We start from the raw sequence: 24,346 nt of genomic DNA on the forward strand, positions 1-24,346 counted from the left end.
GGCACACTGCAGGTGCCCGGTTCACATCTGAGCAGCTGAACGGGCTCTTCATTTTAAGTGTCATGTTAGGAATCACTACAGAGAACAGAGGTCGTCAGACACGTGAGGACCTTATAAGGTTCTGGAGGAACTGGACAAGGTCATGGGCCTTGGTCCAGTTCCTTGCTCCCTACTGAGATGGCATCAGAAGCTCTGCAGAACTATTGGGGGGGGGTGGGGTCACCCATGTCAGTGGCTCTGCAGCATAGGAACAAATTGAAGCTTTCAAGTATGTCCCCTGCTGGGCTTTGCTCGTGAGATCATAGAGCCAATCTGCACTTGGAGTTCAGGGATCCCCTGGCTCCTTTGCTGAGCTCCACCAAGCATGTGGGGTCCAGAAGCAGCCTAGCTGCCAGGGGAAGTCCACTGTGGGACTTCCCTGCAGGGCCATCGAAGAGCCGTGAGTGTCAGCCTGAACTTAACGCAGGCGGAGCCGCCCAGAGGTGGCCCAGTGTCCAGGGCCATTGGAGCCACAGCTGGCTCCTGAGAACCCAGAACCGGAACCCACAGGGCTTAAGTGGCACACATGAAGCCACTTAGGCCTGATGCAAGCAAACCCAGCGACCCTCCCCCGGGTCTCTAGAGGGTGCTGATCTCTCCACAGAGAAGCAGCCCTGAGGATGTCAGACTCCAGGACCCAGCCTTCCTCACCTCCGCCCTGCTGGGCCATTGGAACAGCCTCTGAGGATGTGGAGGCTCCAAAAACATTGTCAGGGAGGATTTCTAGGGTTAGCTGGGGGTAAAGCATAGTGTCTTCATGTTTCAAAGCACAGAGTAGGGCTTCTCACTCTTTTCCCTCCCGTGGTGGGGCTACTTCACTGCATCACCCTTTCCCCATCCCTAGGCTAGGTGGGTAGTCCAGCCCTGGTTAAGGGAAAGCTGGATATATTGCAGGGGAAAGACTAAATCTGCACAGATCTGCATGCCTCACCCCGGCATTATTCTAGCTTCTAGGAAAAATGAGGACTGCTCAGAACAGCCCATAGTACTACTCTCACCTGATATTTAAGGACACAGCCTGTGTTTTGAACAGTGGAGTGGGGGGTGGGGGGAAAGGAACAGGCATTTAGATGGTGGATTTGAGGTTAAAAAAAAAAAGACCCGGGGCTTCCCTGGTGGCGCAGTGGTTAAGAGTCCGCCTGCCGATGCAGGGAACACTGTCTGGGAAGATCCCACATACCGCGGAGCAGCTGGGCCCATGAGCCATGGCCGCTGAGCCTGCGCGTCCGGAGCCTGTGCTCCACAACGGGAGAGGCCACAGCAGTGAGAGGCCTGCGTACCGCAAAAAAAAAAAAAAAAAAGACCCTTCTCTGTAAGTTCCAGGCCCTCACAGAGCTCCCCAGATGACAGGGAGCAGAAAAAGAGGAGTGGGAAGGCAAGCCCTCCCAGCAGGAGGGCATGGTCCCTGGGCTCCTCTCTGAAATCAGGGCCCATCTAGGGGGAGGCAGGAAGGCAGGAATCAGGAAGCGAGCAGTCCTGCCCCCATTTCCCAATCCTCCCCCTCACAGATCCCCACCCTGTGCAGTGCCTGATTGGTTGCCAAGCACACCCAGCTGAGCCTTCCCACCTCCCAGATGCAGCCCGTGAGAGCCACTCAAACAGAAAGGAATGTCAAGTTTATTTCACTTCTTGAAGATGCGGGCCTTGATTTCCTCAGGGCTCTGGACTTACGGGCCTGTGCTAATTGGCACGGCTACTGTTGACACTGCTGGCTACAAACCCCAGAACCCGGTGGTGCCTCAGAGGGACAGGGGAAAGGGTCCCCGAGACACTGGCATCCGGCCTCGACCACGTGCTTTCTCAGCCTTAGGCTCAGCCAGACCAGAGGAGAAGGGAACTTGGGCTCTGTCATGCCTGGGGCCACGTGTGGTAACCCTCAGATATCGTGGGAGCAGGGAGAGGGCTGTGTGTTCAGTGTAGAACACCTTAAGAGGAAGGAAGACTGAGATGAGGTCGTTTGACCCCAGGAGGCCTCCTCTTCTGTTCCCTGAGGAGTAAAGCCCCGTAAACCAGAGGGGGTGGGAGGGAGCGGCTTTCGGAGCCTCTTCTCCCCACAGCCCAGCCAGGTTCAGCTATACAGGCCAGGGCAACAGAGGAGCTGTACCTGATTCCACGTAAGATTCAAAGGTCAGCCTGGGCAGTGGGGCCAGGATCCAGAGATGGCCTGGTGCCCCACGTCCTGCTGTGCTGCTTCCCGAAGAGAGGCAGTGGAAGGTAATGCTGGCAAAATCTCCTGGCCGTCAGGCAGGAGAGAGGTAGGCTGATGAGATGTGACCAGGTATCGTCCTGTGTTGGGTCCCCCAGTGCAGGCAGGAGAGCAGTGTCTGAACGATTCTAATGCTTCAGGATTCCTCGTGCACCCCCCAGAGTTCAGATGTCAGGAGCTGATGGGACCCTACTTAACCTGTAAAGAGAGGCTCAGGTTAACTTCCGCCCAGGTAGAGAAGCCTGCCGACCATACTCCAGGGCCCAACACAATCAACTTCCAGAACACCAAGCCATTCGAATCCTCAGCTCTCCTCTTGTAGCATCTGTGTCCACCGACAGGAACTCTCTGGTTCCCATCCCTGACTACACGTTAGAATCATCTGGAAAGCTTATAAAAATCCCCAAATCCAAGCCGCACCTAGAGTCTCTGGGGACAAGACCTAGGCATCTGTACTTTTAAAAGCTCCCTTGGTGACTCCAATGCAGCCAAGGGTTAAGAGGAGGGGAAAAGGAATTCAGATTGTTTCTTTAGGCTCTTTGGTTACAGCTCTGAACAAGGAAGCAAAAATTCACTAAAATAAAATTTTGAGCTATCTGTAAATAGACTACATATCACAGCGAGAGAAATTTATGTCAGCACTAAAATTATAACTTCCTGCCCCTGAGGGCTAATTTGGAAAGTTTTTCTAAGAAGCTGTCAAATTTCCTCTTTGCAGACATTTAAGAGGATGGGTTCTCCCCTTGCTGGAATGGAACGTGGGATGTCCTCAACCCAAGGACCCTCTGAAACTCCAGGAACAACCATGAGCTCTGCTCCTGGCTTCCCTACCTCCTGGCCCCAATTCTGGCACCCCAGACTGGCGTGACCTCTGGGGAACACCTACCATTTGGTGAGTCCCCCTTCTGGGCACCCTCCCCACCCCAGCACATTGCATATCTCATCCTGTTTAATCCCTGCATTAACACAATGAGGTAGGAATCACTATGCCTATTTTTCAGCTCAGAGCCAAACAAACCTCCCAGGGTCACACAGTTTGTAAGAAGCAGAGTCAGGGTCAAACCCCGTTGGAATCTCTGCAGACTCTTTCCACCGTGCCACTGGTTCCCAAACGGGGAAGTGACAGACATAAGGATGATGGGGAGGACGTGGGAGGTGCGTGCACGCACGCGTGAGCGTATATATGTGTAAACAGGGCTGACTTTCAGGGCGAGGACCATCCTTGATTCTGAGATTGTATTCTTCCTTCTCTTTGGTGTTAAAATGCACCTTATAAAGGGGGACTTCTAGATGGCATGGATTTTTCCCTTTCAATTCTGCTTACTGGGTAATATGAGAAGTTGGTCACTCTGTTATTTTCCAGTTTTCTTTTGTGAATTTTACTGGTGTACAAAAGCCAAAAGGCTGAGCCCTGCTGCATCCGCCAGCATCTTCCCCAGTACCTGCCCACTCCCCCCTGCCCCTCAAGGAAGGGACTCGATCAGGTGATGATGCAGAGTCTCTAACACTGGGCCTGCAGCCCCGCGCAGTTCTCCCCAGCTCTGTGCTGCGTTTCCTGGTTCATCACCATTCTGAGGATGGTCGTAAAGGTGACAGGAGCTGGTTTGCATGGGGCGTGAGGCAGAGTCCATGTTCACAGAGAGCTGGACACAGCCGCAAATCCACGTGCCTCCCAGCCCCCATCTCTGACTGCACCGAGGCGCATATCCTCCAGACTACGGTGAAAGCCTACACCTGGTGAGGACACCGACTCACCTGTGCACAAGGCTCTGCTGTGACTGGAGTATGGGCCCCCGTCATCAAGCCTGCTCGGGGATGCACGGGGCCTGTGCCCCAGGGGCGAGGGCAGTCTGAGGGCCCAGCCTCCCCACTGCCCGCACAGCGGGGTCTCACCCTTCGATGACGCGGTTGTTGTCCTGGAGGTCAGACGCCAGCACCTTCATCTCCTTGCAGAGCTCTTGCATGCTGTCCAAGGCAGAGGCAAGAGAGGCGGCGGTGGCTAAGGCCCAAGTCGCTCTGCCCAGACACCTTCCAGGGGGGCCCCCCTTCCTCCACAGCCCCACCGAGCCTCATTCCTGCCTCCCGGGCCTGGCAAGAGGCGAAGCCCCTAACACACACACACACACACACACACACACACACACACACACAAGCACACACCCCTCTCTCTGGCACTTACTGGAGAACCAGGTCCTTTAGTGCAGGGCTAGGATAAGGAGCTGTAGTGGGTGGTGAGGCCTGAGCCCCCTTTGTTCTGTCCTGCAGGAGCTGGTGAGATAGCCAGTCAAGGATCTGAAAGAACCACACGTTAGTCAGAAAGGATAAGCCAGCTCACGTGTGGAGGGCAGCGGAGGTGTGGGGAGGGGTAAGAAATCCGTGATACAATGGCCCCCAGCCCGCATCCCTGGAGTGTCAGGAATTTCCCACAAGCCCCTCCTTCTCATCCTGGGAGCACAGCTGGCACAAGCACCATCACTGTGTGCGCTTGTGTTTAGGGGTGCAGACTGCCAAGCTCCTGTTTGTGTCTGACCTGCACCTGTCATGACACAGTTGGAGCCAGGAGCTGCAGAGAAGGGGTGGGGGCAGCCCAGCACCATCTCGGAAAGAATGTGCCCTGTGCTAGGGGCTGGGGAAGAGCATGTGGGCCTTGCTCCTTGAAGAACAGCCCTTCTCTGTCCCTGATGGCAAAGCAAGTGGCTTCTCAGAGCGGCCTGAGTTGGTCTCTTCTAGGAGAGCGGATCAGAAGACAAGGAGCGTTCATATCGCCCCCCTCAGTGAGCCTCCCAGGCTGCACAGGGCAGAGAGGGAGATGTCTCAGCATTTTGGAGCCTCTGCCCTTGCAGCGAGTGGCCTTCAGTCTGAGAACACTAGGAACTGCCATCCACACTGGTGGATCAGAGACCTCCCATCCACACCAGAGTGTTTGGACTTGGTCAAGGGCAGCTCTGCCTCGAGGCAGGGGAATGGCCCGGATGCCCTCCAGGTGCCCGACTGGTCCAGTTCTCCTCAGTAGCCCCGGGGCCCCGAAGCTCCCCACCTTGCTGAGGCTCTCCTGGGCTCCCTGGGCTTCTGTGTTACAGGCGGCCACGGAGCAGCCCACCAGGCGCAGGTGGTTCCTGGTCTCATGCACCACCCTCAAGAGAGCAGAGAAATGTCAGAGCCTGGCCTACTCACTCTCACCGGGGCCCCCCCAGCAGTTCGGTCACCACACAGACACGGAGGAGAGGTTTTCCAGGCGGCAGAGGCTGGAGCTGGTGGGTGCCAGGCACTGGCCCCCCTCGCTGCCTCTGCCCTTCCAGCTGTGCCCTCAGCCCTCACCTGTCCCAGGTAAGGATGCTGATGAGCACTCTGACCGGGGCTAGTGAGGGTCCTGGCGGAACCACAGTGGGAGCTGCGAATACACCTGTGTCAGGCCGGGCCACACAAGCCAGCGAGGGTGAGCAAGGGCCCGGCTCAGGCTCTGGAGAGGCAGGGACCGCCTGCACTGGCACACTTAAAACGGGAACTGCCCACGTTCCCATTTCCAGAGCAGATCAAAGTGAAGACTCTGTTATGAATTCTCTTCTCTCTCTAAGTGGAGGGAGAGAGGAAGAACACTGCCCCACGGCACAAAACATACACCAAGTCCTGGAGGGGTTCGACCAGTGGTCGATCCTCAACTCTGGTTACACATTAGAATCACACAAGGAGCATTTAAATACTGCCATCCAAGCCCTACTCCAGACCAATTAAGTCAGAATTTGGGGTGGCTTGGCTGGGGGAGATGGAAACGGTATTTTAATGTAAGGGTAGGTGAGTGTCTGAGTCTCAGCCCCATAATAAGCCCACAGGTCACGTGGGCCACAGAACCAGCAGCACCTGGGAAACTGTCCTCTTGTCTCAGGAGGGGAAGGGGGAAGGCGCTTGTCTGAGAGGCAGAAGCCAAAACTCCTATAAGGGACAGTGTGCAAGGGGGGTTCTACATAAGGGCCTCTGCCTGCCCCTGCTTCCCAGGCCACTTGTCCTCATCCCAGAGGGATCTTGTGTTTTCCCCAGAGAGGGGGCTTCTGAACACAACCACCTGGGACATGGAAAGAATCTAGATTTTAGAGGCAGTCATACCCATGTGCCAGTCCTGGGTCTGCTATTTACTAGCGGTGTCGTATTAAGGAAGCAACCTGTTCTCTGAGCCTCAGTTTCCTCATCTGTGAAATGGGGTGATAGTATCCACTGCATAGGGTAGACATTGCGGGATTAAATGAGTTAATGTATAGAAATCACCCAGCATCCTACCTGGTCCACCCGGGGCCAAAAAACCACCCCCTCCCTTTTTTTTTTTCGCTTTTGTTCTTTACTACCACCTCCCTCTCAGTCGGGGCTCTGCAAAGCCCAGGGCTGTCTGAAGCCAGGAAGGGCCAGGCCAGGAGGGCCCTGGGGACCATGAGTTCAAGAGTGAGGGCCAATGTTACCTCATTCTCTTGCCATGCGTGACCAGGGATGCCTGGTACTTCTGCACACGCTCCTCCTGGAACACCTGCAGGAGCCTTTTGGCTAAATGACTAAAATTCACCCTGAAAAGACAGAAACAGAGGCACAGAGATGAGAAGCCAGAGCCACCTGAGCACAAACCTAGCATCCCTGGGTCTTCATCACCCAAATGTCCAGCCCCTGGCTCCACAGCAGGGCCGCCTCTCCCAAGGCGCCCATCCCACTTAATGTGCATCATGGCGAGCAGAGTGGCTGGCACAAAGCAACTCCAACAGAGGGATGTGGGAGAAGGACAGTGGACCTCAGGGAACACACACGCTCTTGAGCTCAGCCCCCAGAGGAAAGGAGAGATGGTCGTGTGTGTGTGTGTGTGTGTGTGTGTGTGTGTGTGTGTGGAGTCAGGGGTGGGGGCAGAACTGGGGGAGTGAGTCCCCAAAAAAGCATAAAATCATGGAGGACTTCCTGGAAGAATAGAGTGTCCAGGAGACAGAGAAGCAGAGGGAAGCCCAAAGGAGAGTCCAGGCAGAGGCCAGAAGTAGAAAGTAGTAGGTGGTAAGTCAGCGAGGACACCTAAGGAAGGAAATCCTTCAAACAATCGTGTTCACAGCAGAAGTCAGTCTGGTTCCATCACGACTGCTGCTGAGAAACCACCCTCCCCTGGCCCCAGACAACCTTCCCCAGAGGCAGTCAGCCCCTTTCCTCCTGCCCAGCTGTGGCCTGGGCTCAGGGCCCTTTACCACCTCTTGTCTGGCACAAAGACTCGCTCTGCCCTGGTGATGCCCACCCTCCTGCTCACCCGCCTGCCAGGGGGACAGGCACTCACTTATCCAGCTTGTGAATCTGCTCCTCGTTGTAGCCAAGCCCTGAAGGAAACAGACAGGGCCAAGGTCACCTATTCAAGCAGTCCACAGAACCGAATGGCGCAAGGGTTGGCAACAACTGCAAAGCAAAGGCAGCAGCCTGGGCCCTGCTCCACGGAGCTCACAGCCCAGCGGAACCAGGAAGGACAAACGGAGGGAAACAAGCACCCAAGACACTGCATTATGACCAGGTAGGGGTCCACCTGGGCCAGGCAAGCCCGCAGTGGAGGGAGTGGAGGTAGGGAGTGGAGGGATGGGTGCTCGGGGAACACTTCAGGCGGACAGCGGTGGATGAGACGGGGCTTGAAGGATGTGTGGTCAGCCCTGACCCCTCATCCAATCCCCTTCCCAGCGTGGCTGATGCCTACAGCCTATTGACCCCATCCCTGAATACTCAGGCTGCAGGCAGAGCCACCTGGGCTCTGCAGCAATGCGCTGGATAAGCCAGGCCACCACCCTCGACCTCCGCTTTTCAGCCCAGCCACTTCTGCCAGAAGGAGAACTTTTGCCAGTAGGGCTGAAGTTTTCACTACCTTGGCAGCTTCCTGATGCTCTCTGCGCTAGGGAGATGCTGCCCCCTCCTGGGCTTCAGGGGAATGGCCTCTGAAGGCCAAGATGAAGCGATGAGGAGATTCACCTTGCTGCCTGCCCCCACCACTCCCCTAATAGCAGAATCACCTCCCTGGCCTCTTGGTCTTGGGCCCTGCGCTCAGCCAGCTGACTTATGAAGTCCAAGCGACTGATCTGGGATGAAGCCCAGCTCTGCCTCCTCTTAGCGGGAGGCTATAGGCAAGTGATTTTTGCCTCATTCATCACATGTAACACACAGGATGGGTGTGAGGGTAAAGTGAGAAAGTGCCCTGAAAACGATGGAGCATTTTCCAGAATGGCATCTTTCCACACCCCAAGTGTTGGCGGTTAAGTGTTATTCTTCCCGGTTAATTTTAACTTTAATAAAGGACTCTTGCAAACCAGTACAAATCAAACTCTTTTTGAGGCTGTAAAGTGGGGTGGTTTAAAGCACCTGGACCTAGGTTGCTTGGGTTACTTAACCTTCCTGTGTCTCAGTTTCCTCATCTATAAAACGGGGAGGGTAACAGTGTCTAGAGCATTAAATAAATTAAGAACATGCAAAGCCCATCGGACTGTGCCCAGCACATGGGAGGCGCTCAGAAGTGTCATGGTCACAGGATGACGGAATCCCAGTGACGGAGGCAGAAGAGCCTCTGAAGGTCTCCTAAAATCACAGCAAAGGTGGCCAACTGGGTGTTAGGCCAGCTTCTTGAGCCCAAGGTCCCCCTGGTTTCAGGGAACATGGGAGTCTCAGTTCTCCTGTCTCCTGTGATGCTCCCCCTCCAAGGTCAGATCCAGAGGCGGGACTGAGTTTCCCATCTTCTAGAATCTGCACGTCCAATGCGGTGGTCGTGTGGCGGCTGAGAACTTGCAATGTGGCCAGTACGGCTAATGTGACTGCTCACCTGAATTTTTAATTTTAATTGAATGAATTCGACTAAATTTAAAAACTGAAGCAGTGTACAATGTTTCTTCCCCATCAAACACAGCTTTATTATTTTGGTAAGAGTACATTTCATTTTGTTAAAAAATGAGCTTCCAAGTAGAGATGGCCAATGAGTGTAAAACACACGTGGGATTGTGAAGACTTAGCACCAAAGAGAATGTAAAGTATCTCTTTAATAATTGTTTCTATTGATTACACGCTGAAATGACAACTTGAATATATTGCATTGTATCAAATATGTTATTCAAATAAATTTCACCTGTTTCTTTCTACTTTTTAAATTTTGGCTACTAGCAAACTTAAAATTACAAATGTGCCTGGCATTGTATTCCTATGGGACAGGGCTTTTTAGATAATCCTAGGGACAGAAGAGAATTTGCAGTCAGGCGCAAGCCCTCAAGTATGGATTTCCTGCACATTAGGAAATGCTGGGGGGCATGGATGGGCGAGAGTGTCGGTGGTCGGTTCCTGGAGTGTTAGCTCCCCAACCCCGAGAGTCACCTGGAGCCTCCCCAGGCTCCCCCCACAACCCCCGCTGCCATCAGCCCCAGCCCTGGGTTCGACCCTCCCCTAGCCCATGATGGGCGAGAAGCTTCCCATCCCTGGGCCTGTAAATGAGCTGCCCCTGCCCAGAAGGTCTTAGTGAGGCTCCGTAGATAATGCAGGCCAAGTGCCTGGACTCATGACTCCATGGTATTTCTCCCGATCCTCCCTTTTCTGGAAAGCCTGACTAACACTTCAGTGAGCCGAAGTCACAACGGATAGGGAAACACTCCTTAAACTGTAAAGTGCCCTGCAAAGGTGAGGGGTCTCTTTCAAGGCCACCACGTCTATTGCATCCAGGCCTCAGCTGAGCCCCAATGTGGCAACAGGCAAAGGTGGAAAGGCTTCACGTCCCTCACTGGGGTGCAGGTAGCGACCTTGCCCTAGACCAGTGGCACCCGGGCACCACGGAGCGCCACCCGCGTAGTGGGCCTCCAGCAGCGCCACTGGATGGAGTGTTAGGGACAACCAGCTAACCCAAGGGAAGGAAGGGGGGAGGGAGGGGAGAGCATGAGGAGTGTTTTGCTCTCCCTGTGGCTCACCTGGCCTCATCCTGGATTTCTTGAACTGTTTGTAAATGAGATACATCTTGTCCAAACAGCACTGAATCTGCTGGATGCTGTGGGCACGAGACAGGGACCAGGTGACGGAAGAATCAAACAGCACAGGTAAAGGGTGAGGGAGGGGAAGGGATGGCGGTGGGAGGAGGGAAGCTGTCTCCCTGCAATAGGAGCCTCACTGCCATAGTTTTGGGGGCCAATCTGGGAGTGACTCTTCTGTTTCTAAACTTGTTTGAGGTACCCTCGGGTTAGCCATCCAGTCACCTCTCATTCCTGTGTTTATTCTTTCTCGCTTTCACACACACACACACACACACACACACACACACACACAGGAAGAAGCCAAGCAGGACAGGCGACAGGAAAGTGGCCTTTGCTACACAACAGGGCTTGAGAACAGGCTCCGGGAAGGAGCCTTGGACCCTGAAACAGGAGAGCCTGGCGGTGGCAGCTGCGTGTGGGAGCAGAATAGGAACTTCTCTTCTGTCACCTGGCAAGGGCAGAAGTCATGCTTTCTGAGAATACCCAATGCCTGGTACATAGAAGGGACTTCAATCATGAATCAACAACCCTTGTTTAAAACAAGAATGAATCAAGGTCTTTGGTCCTGCCTGCAGGCAGGGGAATTCGGGACATGACCTCTCCACCCTCTTGGCCTGGGGTTTAAGGTCATTATTGTTTCTTCCTTCCCCTTTTCAGGATACAAACACTTTGTCTGAGATGTTGGGGGTGTTTGTGGGTGGGGGGTTATCCCTCATCCTCGGGCCTATTTAGCTCCACTTCTTCCCTGCAGCTCCTCCCAGGACCCTGTCTCAGCTATTTCTGAAGCTGGACTTGGGGCACAGCCCAAGCGTGTTCCCAGGACCCTGCGGACCCCAGACTCCTGCCCTCCTGGAACCTGGGGTGGACAAGACCCCAGGTCCAGTCTTTATCCAAAGGGCTTGAGCCAGATGTATTCCAAATTCAGAACTATCTTCTGATTTGAGAAAGGTGGTCCATTATACATACACTATACTGTGGAATTCCCTCGGAGGGCATGGTCTGGGGCAGTACTCCCTCATCACATACCCTCAGTCTTCAGAGAGCTGAAAGAATATTCATCCTAAGTGAGATAAATAAAGACTAGGAAGGGCTTCGTGTCAGTTGAGGTCAGGTTTTACAGCCAAAACAGCGAAGAAACACCCTGTGGTTTTCAGAGCTTTCTGAATTCAGAACTGAGGACCGGGCATGCGGATCTGCCAGGGCGCTGACTGCGGGGGGTGTGGGGCTGTTCCAGGAGCCGGACCACGTCCAGGTCAGAGCAGAGCGGGAGGCAGGGGCTCCACACACCGGGCTGTGAGGGCAGGGGTGCTGGGGATTTTTCTGTCTGTTTAAAGGGAGACTGGGGATTCAGATCTCGAAAATCCCTGGCACAGGCCAAGCACGTAGGCTTTGGAGGTAGGCAGACCTGACCTGGAGCCTTACGTCTGGCATTTGTCATTTATTGCCTTGTGTCTCGGGGCAAACTAAGCTCCCTGAGTGAGCTTCCTCACCTATAAAAGGAGCATAAGAGTAGTAGTATCGTTATTGTTTTGAGGATTAAATGATAGAAGTAGGAGGACCTATTCGAGGGTCTGACGCAGAGCAAGGGTTCAGAAGAGGTAGGGAACTCAATTATTCTTTTATTTAGAACCATTGCACCTGCTAATATTTGTAATTCACTCTCTAACTCCCAGGTGGAGGCGGGACCCCAGATCTTTTTCTCCTTCTGGCCAGTCTCATGGGAGGCTCTTGTACATTCCTGGATCCCCTACCCCTAGCCCCAGGCCCCAGCATCCTTGCCAAGATAAGGGAGAAGGCAGGCTGACTCCTAAAGAGGCTACTGGGCCTTCTGTGCACCCCCCAAACCCCCCACCAAGAAGAAAATCTCACAGACCTTCTGTCCGCATGTACCTGATCCCGGTTCTTCATCAGCTCAGAGCTCAGGTTGCTCAGGGTCATCTTGGTCTCTGTGATGTTATGGGAACATCTGGAGAGGACCTCAGCCAACTGCAGGACACAAAGGTAGACCCCCGTGGGGGCCTCAGCTGGAGGCTCCGATGGGAAGCCTCCCCACACCCCACTCTACGCCTGACAGCCCCTCACCAACCCCAGCCTCACTCACGGTCCGCAGCTTGGACCTCAGCTCTGCGGCCCTCTTCAGTTCCTGGATCTCAGGCACCCCAGCCACGTTGCTGAACCTCGAGGGAAGGGTTAAAATCGACGTGAGGAACATGACAACCAGACACCAAGTGTGTCTTGGATTGGATCCTGGTTGGGATGAAAACAGCTAGAAAAGAACACTTGGAGGAATACCAAATTTGAGTATGGATGGGTACTACAGAGGAGATGGAATGTTTTGACACAGAGGGGGCAGAGATCATAAGCTGAGAAAAGCAGGTTATAAAACAGCAAGTAGGGCTTCCCTGGTGGCGCAGTGGTTGAGAGTCCGCCTGCCGATGCAGGGGACACGGGTTTGTGCCCCGGTCCGGGAAGTTCCCACATGCCGCGGAGCGGCTGGGCCCGTGAGCCATGGCCGCTGAGCCTGCGCTCCGCAATGGGAGAGGCCACAACAGTGAGAGGACGGCGTACCACCAAAAAAAAAAAAAAAAAAAAAAAAAAAAAAATTCAGGTTCCGCTGTGGGAGGAGCTAGTGGCTTCGGACCTTAGAAGAACCGACAGGTCTGAGCATGTTCAGAAAAGAATGAGATTGCGACGCATGGGAGCTGGGAGGCCTCCGAGGTCATCCAGTCCCCTCATTTTGAAAATGAGAAAATAGAGGCCCAGGTAGGAAAGGCGACAATGGTCTGAGGCTAACAGTGAGTTAATGAAGAGCTTGGGCCGGGCCTTCTGACCCTCGGCCCAGCGCTCTTCCTCGTGGGAGAATGAAACAGGCCTCAAAGCAGGCACTAGCCTGACCCTGAGCTCTCCACACCCACCACGCCTTGGAGGAGGCCTTGGAGCCAGAACTGGAGACACAGCAGCCAGCAGACCCCAGGACTCCAGCCCTGGGGCTAGCCTGTCGCTCTCCACACTCGTCAGCCCAGGGAGGGTGGGCAAACAACCAGATGCTCTCTCTATATATTTCTTTCTCACTCAAGAACCTAGAATAGATCCTTGTTGGTCATGTTAGCAAGGTCCAACCTCTCCTCTGGACCCTAGGACCTGCCTGCACTCTCCCCTTCCCTCTGTCCCTCTCCAGTTCCACTCTGGGACATTCTCCACTATGACTGTGGCTTCAGCAAACCTCAGCAGCACCTCCCCACCCCTCCAGTCACGTCTCTGCATAGGGCCTTCCCACCCCAGGTATTTGCTCACATTCTGGCCTTGACAGCCTCCCTTCTTCCGGGTCTTCCTGGCTGCGTCTGCCCATCTCTCGTCTCCCTTTACCCAACCGTCCTGCCATGCGCACATGCTGGGGAAGGGCTGTCCTCCAGGGCCGTCTGCAGGCCTGGGGCCACATCCAGCCCTGGAAGCCCACTCTGTGCCTGGGCAGATGTCTTCTCAGAGGGACTCCACCACAGCGCTGCTGGCGGATCCTGCCCTCTGCAGCCCCTCTTCTCTGTCCCCACTTGAAGGTGGCTCAGCCATGCCGGGGGCTCATCTGGAGACTCTCCTCCCTGCCTGGCCACCACCCTGTCTACCCCACGGTCAGTGTCGCTGCTGCCGAGCGCCAGGTGGAGGGCAAGTCTGCAGTGAGTCACCCTGCTCCTGGGAAACTCCCAGGACCTTCCTGAGGACAAGGGCTGTGGGACGTGACAGGTAGGACACCGGGCCTGTTTGGCACAGTCTCTGCTCTTCTGCCACCACCTGTCACCGGGAGAGGCTCCAGCCACCATCAGCTTCCCTGGGCCACAGGGCTCCCACCTCTCACCTGTACCGTAGCCCCTGCCGCCTTCTCAGCAGCGCGCTGGCCGGTGGAGTCTTCCTGCTTATCTCCAGACCCTCCAGCTTGATGTCCTCCTCCCCAGTCTCTCCCTTTCTGTAGCCCACCACGCCTAATTAGCCCAAGTCAGAGGAGTGGAGGGTGTGGATTTCCAAGGACTGGGGAAGGGGATCCCGGGAGGCGGGGACAGTTTCAGGCCCAGAGGAAGCAGGAGGAGGTGTGTGGAGGATGAGACCGCCTAGGTCTCCATCCTGTCAAGTCCAGGGGACCGTGTGTGAGTGTGAGTGCTTCTCCCAGAGCCCTCTCCAGGGCCTGGTGCAGGTGAGCAGTTTAAATCTTCAGAGGGGGGACTGGTAGGACAGAGGCCCCTTCCTGGGGCAGGGAGGCTGCCTTGGTACCTGGCGGGGCAGTGCCCTCACAGGTCCGGCCCCCTGAGGTGAGGGACTGGCTGGTGGGGGCAGGGATGGGGCGGGAGTGCCCTCTCCGTTCTAGCATGGCAGGGAAGTCGGGAGCTCTGGGTGGGAGGGGACAAGGGGCATTGTTGGAAAGATTGGGGTGAGGAACAGACAGAGAGAAGGGCTGATGGGTCTGAGCGGGGCTCATGCCGGCCGCGGCCCCCACCCTGGACGGAACACCCACCTCTCAGTGCCGAGGCTGCTGCTGAGGAAGAGGAGGGCCATCCTCGTGACCTCCAGCGTCCGCCTGCACGTGGCCTGGAGTACCTCCCTGCCAAGGGGAGCCTGAGTCAGAGCTGCTTTCTCCCAGGGGACTGAGGGCACTGTGCCCATAGGCACAGCCCCAGGGCGGTGTTGGAAGGGGTCTGGGTTGCCTGTCCTACCCTGCCCACTCTCCTTGCCCTCCCCACCCAGCCCTTGGGGGTACTCACACGAACCAGTGCAGCCCCCGAAGCATCAGCTCCTGTCCTGTCAGCAAGGCCTGTGCCAGCCGCAGGGCCTGGTAGCCGGCACCCAACACACCCTGAAACACAGAGGTGGGCAGGGTCAGGTCCCGTACCCCGAACCCCTGCATGAACTACCCCCTCCCTGCCACCTGGGGGCAACCCCTCACCTTGGCCGTGTTGTAATCTGACTGCAGGTCCACTTTGGGGACAAACTTGGGGATGTCCAGAGCAGCTGCAGATAAAGACCTGGTCTGAGGGGGCTGCCTGTCCGGCCCCGGATGAGGTCTGAGCTCATCATTCCTTATTTCCAGCTCACACTCAGCCCTCGCCACCTATCTGCCACCTCAAGCTTCCCAACTCACCTAGAGCCCCGACCTTCTAAGCCTTAAAGGCACTCAATGTGCTTCTTTACAATTGCAGTCCCTCACTGCCCCCTTGTGTCCACTCTGGAGAACTACAGCCTCATGCCCAAGGCCCCATCTCAACAGCAGAAAATAGGCTAAAAGCACCCCTCACACTCCGGGGTTTCAAGGTCAATTCCCCTCCCAGCCTTGGAGACCCTGAAGAGGAGGCATCATTCAAATGAGAAGGAGTGATATTTTTGCTAGAACGTGGAGGACAAAGCTCGGACCCCTGACCACCTTCTCTTCTCTCCAGCAGCTTAGGCTCCTGCTTCCTCCAAACCAAACTATTGGAGGCTTCCCCACCAACCACAGACTGTGGAGACCACATTGAATCCACATCTCCCTGTTTCCATTGTAGTTTCTTTCCCAGATCTTTGGACGCTGCGAAGCAGGTTGGGCAGGCCACCAGCCCGAGTCACATGGCATTTCAGAGGCGTATGCAGAATTAGAACCCAGATCTGCCTTCTACACCCTGGGGACCCAAAGAAACACCCACAAGAAAATGAATCAGTATCCTGGATTATAAACCCCTGCCCCTTGGAAGAGAATGTGAGGAGGAGAAAAGATAAAGCCTGGGTGGCCCTACTCACGGTCCCTGAAGGCCAGCCCCTTGGGGGTCTCGCTGACCATGCTGAACAGGGTCAGGGGGCTGCTTGCTGTCGTGTGGGCGATGTGCTGTGCTGAGACGCTGGGCTCGAGGACACAGAGGTGACCCTCAAAGAGGTACTCCTGGTGCTGGGGGGCCACGTTGGTCTGCTTGTACACAGCCTCCAGAAAGATGGCTATCCTAGACACACCAGAGGCAGAGAGAGGGGAGGGGGAGGGGAGGGCATGTCAGCAGGCAGGATACAGGATCAGGGTGACCCGAAGCCCAGCTAAGACTTTGGGTTCTGCTTTTCAGAGGGAGGGACTGTGTGATTTTTTCTCTAGGGCGGGGAGATGAAGGACAGAGCTCATGTCTTATAGTGGATGGAGACAAAGTGGGGATAGAACTCAAGAAGCCTTCACATCTCTTCCTGCCACACTTCCATTAAAACTCACCTAGTCCCATAGCATGCTCCAGAAATACAGGATTCCATGAGTAATACACTGGGGAAATGCACAGCCACACACACACACACACACACACACACACACACACACACACACACACTCACACACACACCCCTCAGGAGATCTATAATGCGTCAGCTTTATAAAGTTTGCCGAATCTCTCAAGTCCAGCAGCAAGGAGGCCTGTTTAACGTTAACTTGGTGGAACTAGTATTTTTCCAAAGTAAGATTGGACCCAGAAGCTTCCAAATCTAAACTGCCCACAGAGCACTGCCCAGGACACGCCCCTGTGCTTGGGGAGACAAGGCTCGCGCCGCCCTCGCTCGCGCCCACTCACGTGTTGTGCGCGTGGATGTAGACATGGTGCACGACGGCCTGCGGCAAGGAGAAGACGTGGACGACAACTCGCTGCAGGATGTCACTGGTCTCCGCAAAGAACTGGTCGAAGCCCCAGCACTTGGCCTGCTCCACCTCCAGGATGTTGGCCAGGATGGGCACCAGCTGGCTCTGCAGCCCCCTGCCCCCCGGGACATGCAGACTGTCAGGGGCCGGGGCCCGGAGTTGGCCTCCTCAAGTAGGTAATAGGGGCCTTCCATGAGAATGTCCTGAAGGGCCAGGGCCAAGGGATGGGATGCAGAGGAAGAGCTGGAAGGGTCTTCCAGCATCCAGATGGAGAAACTGGGGCTAGAAAGGGAAAGTGGTGTACCCAAGCTGCCAGCACACAGGGTGCTCCGCCGGGCCAGGCCTCAGCTGAGAGAAGGACATCGGCCCAGACTTGGGTCTGTGTCTGCCCCTCCCGCAGGGTCCCACTCACATGGACAGCTGACAGGTGATGGGGAGTGTGTAGCTCCACTCCAGGGGCCCGTTCTCCAGCCTCTGAGTGCCTGCGATGGCCCCGGCTGGCTTCTCCGTGGTGATCCGGTACCTGGGGGGAGACAGGACCAAGGCAGCAGGAGCCTCCAGCCCATCACACTTCAAGGGGTGATGGACTCAGCCCGGAGGGCTCAGGGCACTGGGGCAAGTCACCCAGCTGCCCCGAGGCACCCTGAGAATGCAACTGAGAGTCTGGCTAGCAGTCCTGATGCTCCCAGTCAAGTTCTCCACGCTCTCCTCTGTCCATTTCCTCTGCCCCCTCACCACACATCCGTGCCCACCTGCCTCCACACCTGCGCCTGCACTGCGCTCGGCCCCCGTAGCCTCCCCTCCACCTCACTATTCCAACCTCCCCTCCCTCCAAAGTCCAGCTACCCTGACAGCCCCCATCCAAGTCACAGCTTGACCCCTGAGCTGAAGGGGCATGGACCTTCCTGCAAATCCACTTTAAATCTCTTTTGCTCTGGGTCTCCAGCTACTTCTGTATCAGACAGCAGAAAACCATGAGGGAGCCGGGACTTGGGATCAGGAGGCTAGGTCCTTGCCCTTCCCCTTTGCCCCTGGCAGGCTCTGCAACCTTGGCCAAGTCGCTCTGGGAGCCTCAGTTGAGATGTGGTGAGCCACAAATGGAGGGGGGTGCTCAAGGGAAGCCCTGAACTAAGTTCTCCCGTCAGGAAGGGACAGGGCTCAGCCTCTTGTTTGATGGACTGATATCCAAGGATCCAAAAGGAGCCTGCGTCGGGGGCAGACCAGGAGGACCGTGGAGTCAGAGGCAGAATAGGGGACACAGCAGGGACTAGAAGGGAAGGCCCGGGGTCCGCCCCTTCGCCCGCTGCCCGGTGGCCCACCGTACATGATCTCCTTGTTGCGTCGGGGCCCTCCAAAGGGGACGAAGGGCAGGCTGCCAGTGGCCGCATGGTACAGGGTCACCCCAATGCTCCAGAGATCCACGGCGACCCCAAAAGCTTTCTGTTGGGGCTTGTGAAGCACCGCCCGCTCATACATGTCAGGGTGCTGCAGGAGGGGGAACCAGAGAGCTGTCGTGGAGGGGGAAGGGGGCAAGCGCCTGAGCACACCCCATTCAGACCCCCTTCTCCCACCTTCAGGAGGAAACAGAACCGTCAGAATGCATCTCCTTTGTAATCTCAGAAATGGGTGTGGCATGTGCTTATCCAAAGCACCCCTCCCCCCAACCCCAGCCTCTGCCCTGGGGGAAGAGGTGACCACCAGTGCTCCATCCTCCATGAGTATCCTATCAAGGACTCAACTGAACAGGGAGGCCTGGGCAGGCTGCAGCATTGCCTTTCGGCCTTAGAGAACAGAACAAATTGTTCTGGTTGGGGATAGGGGGTGAGAGGTAACCCTGCTGGACACAGGGAGATTGGACAGAGCCCCTTGGAGGGGCACTGAGAGTCACACGGTGAGGGGCAGCCAGCTGCAGGGGAAGCCCTCCGCTCGGGCAGCGGGTCCCCCATGCCCGCTCACCAGGTACTCCTCGGTGCCGTAGACCGAGACGAACTTCTCGTCGTCATCCAGCTCCCGGGCTGCCCCAAAGTCCGTCAGCTTGTAGATGCTCTGCCCCTCCTCCCCGACCAGGCGCATGATGTTCCCGGGCTTGATGTCTCGGTGGACGATGCCGTTCTCCCGCAGGTGGTTCATGCCGGCCACTGGGACAAAGGGAAGGCTGCTTAGTGGCTCTGGCCAGGGACAGCCCAGTGTCAAGGCTCATCTCGGGGGAAGGATCCACATAGACAGAGAGTGGCAACTCACGGGCCACCGGGGCCACAGGAGCAGCAGGAGAACAAAGACAGGCACAGAGCAAAGGATGGGGGTCCCAAGGAGGTGGGGTGTCGAGGTCCCATTGGGGTTCCCTAAGAAACTGAGAGGAATGGTGGCTGTGTCTCCCAGAGGAGGGCACTCTCCTCCCTACCATTTTTTAAAAATTATTATTATTGTTGTTAATTGCGGTAAAATATACCTAACATAAACTTTACATTTTAACCATTTTTAAGTGTACACATCAGGGGCATTAAATGCACTGACATTGTTGTGCTACCATCACCACCATCCACCTCCAGAACTTTGTCAACTTCCCAGACAGAAATTCTACCTATTAAACACTCACTCCCCATCCCCCCACCCCAGCCTCTGGCAATCACATTCCACTTTCTATCTCTATGGACCTGACCTCTCTAGGTCCCTCACATAAAAGGACTCATATAGTAGTTGTCCTTGTGTGGCTGGCTTTTTTCACTCAGCACAATGTCTTCCAGGTTCATCCATGTGTCCTTTCTAAGGCTGACTAGTATCCCATCATACGTATATCCCATATTTTGTTTATCCATTCAGCTGTCTGTGACATTTGGGTTGTTTTTGCCTCATGGCTATTGTGAATAATGCTGTTATGAACATTGGTGTACAACCTCTTTTAAATTTTATTCTGAAATTGGAGTTTTAAACTGCTGATTAGCAGGAATCAGACACTTGGGTTCTGTCTGTTCATTAGCATCTGTGCCAGGTCTGTGAATGGGGAGCCTCTTAGCTTCCAATGTTCTACTGTGTTTGGATACTTGTTCCAGAAATGCCATACCCCTCTGGGACTTCACCTGCTGCTGAGGGCTGGGTCTGTGGCTGGCCTGTGGTGGGGAGGGGGGTCCCTGGTGGGAGTCAGGGAGGGGCTTACCCACACAGCGCAGCACCACCAGGAACTCGTCCTCGGGCAGCCCAAAGGCGTTCTCAGGGCTCTCCAGCACACTCAGCAGGCTGCCGCTGGAGCAGTACTCCATCACCAGCACCTTCTGCCGGCTGCCCCCCTGTAGGGGACAGAGGGAGGCTTGGGGAGGAGGGCGCTTCTTCTCCCCTTCCTCAAGACGGGGTGGCTCACCCTAGAGCCCAAAGCCCCCATTTCTCTAGGTCTCCGCTTCCAGCTGGCCTTCCTTCCTTCGGCCTCAAACTGAGCCCAAGGTCACCTTTTTCAGGAAGCCTTCTTTGATTAGGCCTCACTCCCCATCCTTACTTTGCCCCCAGGCCCCTGGCACCCTTTACCCCTCTCTGGCCAACATTCTGGCCGACCTGCAGATGAGCATGTGCCCAAGTCTCTATTATTATGTGACCTGACCCTTCCCAGCCTGTCAGAGTCGAGGACAAGACCGTCTTCCTCTGACCAAGCACTGGACCCACCGTCTCCTCCACCGCAAAGAGCTTGATGATGTTCTGATGGTTCAGCTTCCGCAGGACCTCAAACTCCCTCACCTGCACCTCGCGGGGTCGCAGGTAGCTGGCCGTGTTGAAGACCTTCACAGCAACCAGCTCCCCGGATTTCTGCCATGGGGGATAACATAAATGGCATCCCTGCCCTGGGAGCGCACCCCCTCCCAGGCCTCCGTTCAGCCTCTCCCGCCAGCCTAACCCCAGGGGTGAGCGAAGGCAGCCTGGTTGGGGCTGGGGGCTCCCACCCTCAGCTCCTTCCCCTCCTCAGAGGGTGCACAGCCTGTCCCGCAGCACTGGGAGATGACAGGAGCTTGGCACCCCTGGGATCCTGCAGGGGATGGTTTGTTGTTACTGCTACTGTCGCTATTGGCAGTAACTATGGTGGTAGCTAATACTCCTTGGCCTTAGCAGCAACGTTCTGTCTGGCTTCAGCTCTCAAGTACAAGATAGTGCCGTGCGTCTCGTATTCAGTGCAGCTCTCCGTCAGAATAAAGGCAGGATAAATCCAAACGAGTCCCACTTCCCACCTCTGCTGTCCCTAGATTTGCTGCCACCTCCCCTGGATGTTGGCTTGTGTCTTCATCCCTTTCTCTCCAGCCCCCAACCGTGCCCGACAGAAGCTTCATCCCGAGGAGCCCTCTTCAGATCCCCACACCTCTGCTCCACTTCAGAGGGTGCAGAACAAAGTCAGAGAACCCTGCCCAGCTAGCTCACACCACCCTTCGTGCCCACTGGGGGCCGACTTCCTGGCTGCGAGGGGGCCGGGGTGGGCTGGGCTGCGTCCTACCTTGTTTCGGGCCTTGTACACACTGGCAGTGGCCCCCTGACCCAGCAGGTCATCCGTGTGCCACAGGTAATTGACGGTGCTCTGCATCTCTTGCTCCCAGCTGGCTGGCCACCTTCTGCTCAGAAAAAGAACATCCTGGGGTCTAGGATTCCACCCCTGACCTGGGGTGGACACTGGTGGCCTGACAAGTAGCCCTGCCAAAGACCACCCCATGAAGGGCTCCATGTGGCCATTCCAGAGGCAAGGGGGCAGGGGAAGTGTGAAGCACAGAAAGGTTAAGTAACTTCTCCAGAAAGAAGCACAGCCACTGGGCCCTCAGACCACAGCTGGGGCCTGTCCCACTGCAGGGCATTCTACCTGTCCCGACTCCCCAGGTCCCTGTCAACGCCCTCCCCAGACAGGTCGTTCTGCGGAGACAAACCCCTTTCTCTGTCACTTCTCCCAGGCACTGCGAGTTCTAGGGGTTTGGCATCCAGGCCTGGGATTGTCCCAGGAAGCAGAAATAGTGCTTGAAGCAAGAGCCCCAGGTCAGACAGTGTCAACCACGTCACCACAAATCTCCAGGATTGCAACAGGAGCCTGGAGCCCCTCCCCACTGCTCGCCTGGGCCCACCACTTCCTGCTGCCGTCAGCTAACATGGCAAGGTCAGAGCTGCTCAGGAGAAGAAAGCGCTGCTGTGGAGAGAGCGTGTGGGTGAGTGTGAGTGTGTGTGAGTGAGGATGTATGTGTGTACTTATGAGTGTGTGTGTGTGTGTGTGTGTGTGTGTGGAGGGGGTGGGAGAGGCAGGAGGCCATCAAATCGAAAAGCTCAGGAGCCTGTGGAAGGATCTGAAACCGCTCTACAGCTCTGTTTCCCATCTTTGCCCTCATCCTCTTCTCTCCAAAGGCCAGTTCCTCTAAAGCAGTTGGCTGCAGAGAGTGTAGCCTCAGAAGTTACATTCGGTGCTTCTCTGAAGAATAGGGCCATGGCTGGTCTTTATGGGATGGCTGGGAGGAACATAAGAAGGGCCACCACCCCTTAAATACTCTCAAATAAGGCTGAACTAGACAGGGCTGCTTCCTCTTCTATCACCTTAAAGGTTGTCAATCCTAGGGTCACCATGCCTGGAATCTCGCTGTTCCTTAGCTTTGAGCCTTCTCTCTGTAATCTTTTTTTGTTTGTTTTTTTTAAATGGAAATCCTGAGGAGGTCAATTCTTTGAGCCAGAGGCCACTTGGAGAGATCAGAGGTCAATTCCAGTTTCAGAAGATGTATTAGTGTTTGCATTTTATAGAAGCAGCTGAGGGGCTGAGTCTTTATGAAGACAATGTAATAGCTGAGCAGGAATGAGTTGGTGAGCTTTTCCCCTCCGAGGCTGAGGAGGAATCAGCCCGCGGGCCTGGGGCTGTGAAACCAGGCAGAGCATCCTGAAATCAAGGCCAAGGGCCCAGCCAGGGGAGATTTCACCACCTTCAAAATCCTCCCCAGGGCTGGTGCTGGGGTAGAGCACAGCCGAAGGTCTAAGGAATGGGCAGTGTGGCATAGAGGGCAGAGCCTAGACAGGCTGGCATGCCCTGGGCTCTGCGCCTGGCCCTGCCAGGGCTATGCTTAGGAGCTGATGGGCAGCACATCTGGCCGGGTCTGCGTGCTCTGTGCCTCCCAGCCCAGCAGCTGGTGCACAGAAGGGCTCACTATCCTACAGCAGCGGTTGGATGGATGGGAGCCAGGAACCCGTCGTCCCACCCACCTTCCTCCTCCTCCAGGCTCTGCAGTACCTAAAAGCACTTACCCTGTGCTCTGAGCAGCCCCCGATCAGGCAAAGACTCTCCCCAGCAAGTGTGTGTTATGCTTTCTGTCTGTGGCAAGTCCAGGAGCTGAGCTACACCGGAAAGAGGAAGGCGGATGAGAGGCACCCCTGGGCGCCGTTTGATTCTCAGCCTCCGTCAAAGGCCCCCGGCCCCAGCCCTTTAACCCTTTCCTGTTTGTCAACCTCTCCCACAGAGCTGGGGGTTTCCAGCCCAATTCCCCAGCTCCAGGAGACTCTCCTCGCCACTCCCACCCCCAGGACCTGGGCCAGTGGGAAGGACCCCAGGAGAGGTGAGGGCAGGCACGAGAAGAAGCCAGGCAGAAGAACAGTACAGAGGCAGAGCTGAAGGCTGGCTTCGGGTGTTGGGAAGCAGAGCTCCGGAAGGGAGCATCGTAGGTAGACTGCAGCTCTCCTCTACGCCACTCCTTCCTTGCCTCTCATGGGCCTCCAAGCAGTCCTTGGCAAGGGTGCCCACCTGAGATGGAGCACAGGGCACCTCTGGGGGCGTAGGGAGGAGCCGCCGCCGCAGAGAGATACAGGGAGGGGACGTGGGCCGGCCCGGAGAGCAGCTGCTGACAGGCCAGCACCCCGGCACTCTGCTAAGTGCTGTCTTGCAGCTGCCTGGCGCCCCGGCTTCTCCATTCAACGCCCTCCCTCCCATGGACTCACCCCATCTCGGCTGTGGGGCATGCAGGCTTGTGGGACTGCGTGACGCCCCCCGAGCTTTCAGGGCTTGTTGTCATTCATGGGCAGCGCCCATAGCATCCTGGTGGCCACGGGCCCCGGGAACCTGAAGACGGGCCAGTTGAAGTGGCCGCGTGCCACCCTGGGAGCTGGGAGAACTGGGAGCAGAGGCCGACACTCAGCTCAGCTCGCAGCCGGCTCTCAGTTCTCTCACTTCCTGATTTCGTTCTTTCTCTCTCTTAAAGAGACAGAGGCAGCTGGGCTGCCGCCACTACTCCCCGGCAGGAAGGAGAAAGAGGATGCTCTGAGCTCCCAAGTGGAGGCAACAGGCCCAGAGTCTGAACCACAGAGAGGCCGGGCACCGAGGCTGAGTGGCTGTGGTGGGCCGCTGGATGCTATTTCTGTACCTGCCATGGTTCACTGGAGCAGGGAAGTTCAGACTCAGCCCCTACAGAGCAGGTTGCTCCAGTTAACCAAGTAGACAGCTGCCTGGGAAAGTGAACTTCCCACACCCAGGGGTCTCAGGGAGGTCCAGGACCTATGACCAGC

At 56.0% G+C, this 24,346-nt stretch overlaps 1 protein-coding gene across 1 annotated transcript; it reads right to left on the bottom strand.

The window, feature by feature from the left end:
* Positions 1–1,668: 1,668 nt before the first annotated feature.
* IKBKE (inhibitor of nuclear factor kappa B kinase subunit epsilon) lies at positions 1,669–23,832 on the bottom strand. The gene is made up of 22 exons (XM_082666547.1): positions 23,783–23,832; positions 23,096–23,185; positions 21,327–21,441; positions 20,510–20,650; positions 20,013–20,142; positions 18,815–18,996; positions 18,183–18,343; positions 17,271–17,381; positions 16,794–16,973; positions 15,994–16,190; positions 15,167–15,231; positions 14,985–15,076; positions 14,738–14,824; positions 12,338–12,413; positions 12,110–12,222; positions 10,177–10,253; positions 7,536–7,575; positions 6,694–6,795; positions 5,283–5,379; positions 4,425–4,537; positions 4,139–4,210; positions 1,669–2,443 (listed from the first exon to the last, which is right to left on the bottom strand). Exons 3-22 carry the CDS (start codon positions 21,411–21,413, stop codon positions 2,410–2,412), a joined length of 2,157 nt encoding a protein of 718 aa, XP_082522673.1. The 5' UTR covers positions 21,414–21,441; positions 23,096–23,185; positions 23,783–23,832; the 3' UTR covers positions 1,669–2,409.
* Positions 23,833–24,346: the final 514 nt, after the last annotated feature.

This window comes from Grampus griseus (assembly GCF_964374135.1).
Source record: "Grampus griseus genome assembly, chromosome: 1".
In the NCBI taxonomy this organism is placed as follows: Eukaryota; Metazoa; Chordata; class Mammalia; order Artiodactyla; family Delphinidae; genus Grampus; species Grampus griseus.

Coding starts and splice junctions, on each gene's coding strand:
- IKBKE (XM_082666547.1), bottom strand. CDS start 21,413: ATGCAGAGCACCGTCAATTACCTGTGGCACACGGATGACCTGCTGGGT. Junction 20,143..20,509: donor TCTTTGCGGTGGAGGAGACG/GTGGGTCCAGTG, acceptor TGTCCCCTACAG/GGGGGCAGCCGGCAGAAGGT. Junction 4,538..5,282: donor CCCAGGAGAGCCTCAGCAAG/GTGGGGAGCTTC, acceptor TGGTTCTTTCAG/ATCCTTGACTGGCTATCTCA.